Source organism: Kryptolebias marmoratus, linkage group LG16 (assembly GCF_001649575.2).
Source record: "Kryptolebias marmoratus isolate JLee-2015 linkage group LG16, ASM164957v2, whole genome shotgun sequence".
Taxonomy (NCBI): Eukaryota; Metazoa; Chordata; class Actinopteri; order Cyprinodontiformes; family Rivulidae; genus Kryptolebias; species Kryptolebias marmoratus.
Window position 1 is genome coordinate 143,286 of NC_051445.1, and position 2,028 is coordinate 145,313.

Sequence of the window (2,028 nt, forward strand, 5' to 3'; positions counted from 1 at the left end):
GAGTTAAACTGGAGTTAAACTGGAGTTAAACTAGAGTTAAACTAGAGTTAAACTAGAGTTAAACTAGAGTTAAGCTGGAGTTAAGCTGGAGTTAAGCTGGAGTTGAACTGGAGTTGAACTGGAGTTGAACTGGAGTTAAGCTGGAGTTAAGCTGGAGTTAAGCTGGAGTTAAGCTGGAGTTAAGCTGGAGTTAAACTGGAGTTGAACTGGAGTTGAACTGGAGTTGAACTGGAGTTAAACTGGAGTTAAACTGGAGTTAAGCTGGAGTTAAGCTGGAGTTAAGCTGGAGTTAAACTGGAGTTAAACTGGAGTTAAACTGGAGTTAAACTGGAGTTAAACTGGAGTTGAACTGGAGTTTTAAAGTGACGTTTTAAAGTGTGGGTGAAACTCATCTTGTTTTTATCCTGCAGGTCAGAGCGACGGAGAGAGTCGAAGAAGTGAGTAACAGTTTGTTGTCATCATTTAAACTTTATTCTTCAGGTTTCTGTATGGTTGTGTGGAGCTGTGAGCGCGGGGATTATAAACCCTGATCTGAAGTTTTCAACAGTTTGAATCAGATTTATTCTGGCTGGGATTTCAGTTCTGATTGGACCTGCTGGACCACAGAGAGGTTCCAGTTTACACCTGAAAGCAGCTCTGAGAGAAAAATGTGACCAACGTCTCAGAAGCTTCAATATTTGGTGATTTATCTGCTGGCAACGAGCTGCTGTCGGTTTGAAAGCTTGATTTCTATTGGTCGGAATCCCCGAGCTTCACAATGATGCCAAGCATTATATGAAGGGATTTCCTGATGGACACTGGTCAATTTCAAAGGAAATAAAAGGATTAAAATGAAGACAGAAGTCTTTGATTTAAAGGCAGATTAGTTACTGGGATCAGTTCTGCTTGAGGATCGTTTTTATGAAATTAAATAAAAAAGTGGAACAAAGCCGGCGTGTTTCATGCAGATGAACGTTAGAAGATTCAAAGTGAAGAACTGTTGAATTTTAAAGCTGCAGAGGTGATGATGATGATGAAGCTCTGGTTCTGAATCATTACAGAGCAGCTTTCGGCTGCAGCTGCAGGGCATGAAGCCGCTCTGAGCTTTAATTTGTGGTTTTCTGCTGCGTCTCTTAAACCACATTCACAACCTTTTGACTTGCAACAAGAGATTTGTTTTCCTGCTGTTACCAACTTTAAACCACACTGAAGTTTAAACTCCAGCAGGGAGGGAATTTAAACATCATTAACGCTCCAGATGACACAGAAATGTTCAACTAAAGGAATATTTAGTCTCTGACTGACTCCAGAAATCTGAGCACACATAAACATGCATCTGAAATATTTTAAGGCTTAAATGATGGTTAAAAAGTTTACAGAATCCGTGAAAATGTACGTATAAATGTTTTAAAATATTCAGATGTTCCATAAAACACCTGAACGGTGTCTCCATGTAAGGATTACCTGATCAGCATCACGAGACAAACGTCCAGGTGTGTTCACACAACGCCAGGGCGGAAAGGCATCAGCAGTGACCTTCAGGGTCCCAGTCTGGAGTCTGGTTTGACTTCCTGTTCCCCGCCTCTTACCTGCCAGGTGTTTTATTTCTCACCTGTACGAATAAAAACAAGCATGACGCTCAGTTTGACGAGTTTCCTTCCTGCCGAAATGATTCTTTACGGTGAAGAAAACGATTCTGAATTTAGTCAGATTTGTTTGTTTTATTTAGGTAAAAAATATTTACTTGTTTATCTTCACAACATGCTTCAGAAAACAAATCAATTTGGGGAAAAATGTTTTTAATTTTAACAAAAAAACCAGCCTCTTTCAATGATTTTACTCACAGATAAACTTCCTGTACAAACATTTCCTGACGCTCGGTGTTTTGTCCCTCAGTGTTTCCGTACCCGGTTCCTCCCATCGAAGAGAACGTGCTGGACGACGGCAAACTGCTGAAACTGTGGGACTCAAGCAAGGTAGATGTTCTTCTGGATCTTCTGTCAGTAAAACTGGACCGGGTTTAGAGTTCTAACAGAACCGGGTTTAGAG

The 2,028-nt window shown here is 40.6% G+C and overlaps 1 protein-coding gene across 1 annotated transcript in view; it reads left to right on the forward strand.

Moving 5' to 3' along the window:
- Positions 1-1,955, forward strand: part of LOC108229424 (CREB-regulated transcription coactivator 2) — a gene marked incomplete at its 3' end in the record, with an annotated part of 8,839 nt that extends 6,884 nt beyond the window's left edge. The window contains 2 exon segments of the mRNA XM_017405098.3: positions 411-437; positions 1,876-1,955. Of these exon segments, the coding sequence (XP_017260587.2) occupies positions 411-437; positions 1,876-1,955 (107 nt within the window).
- Between the last annotated feature and the right edge of the window lie 73 nt (positions 1,956-2,028).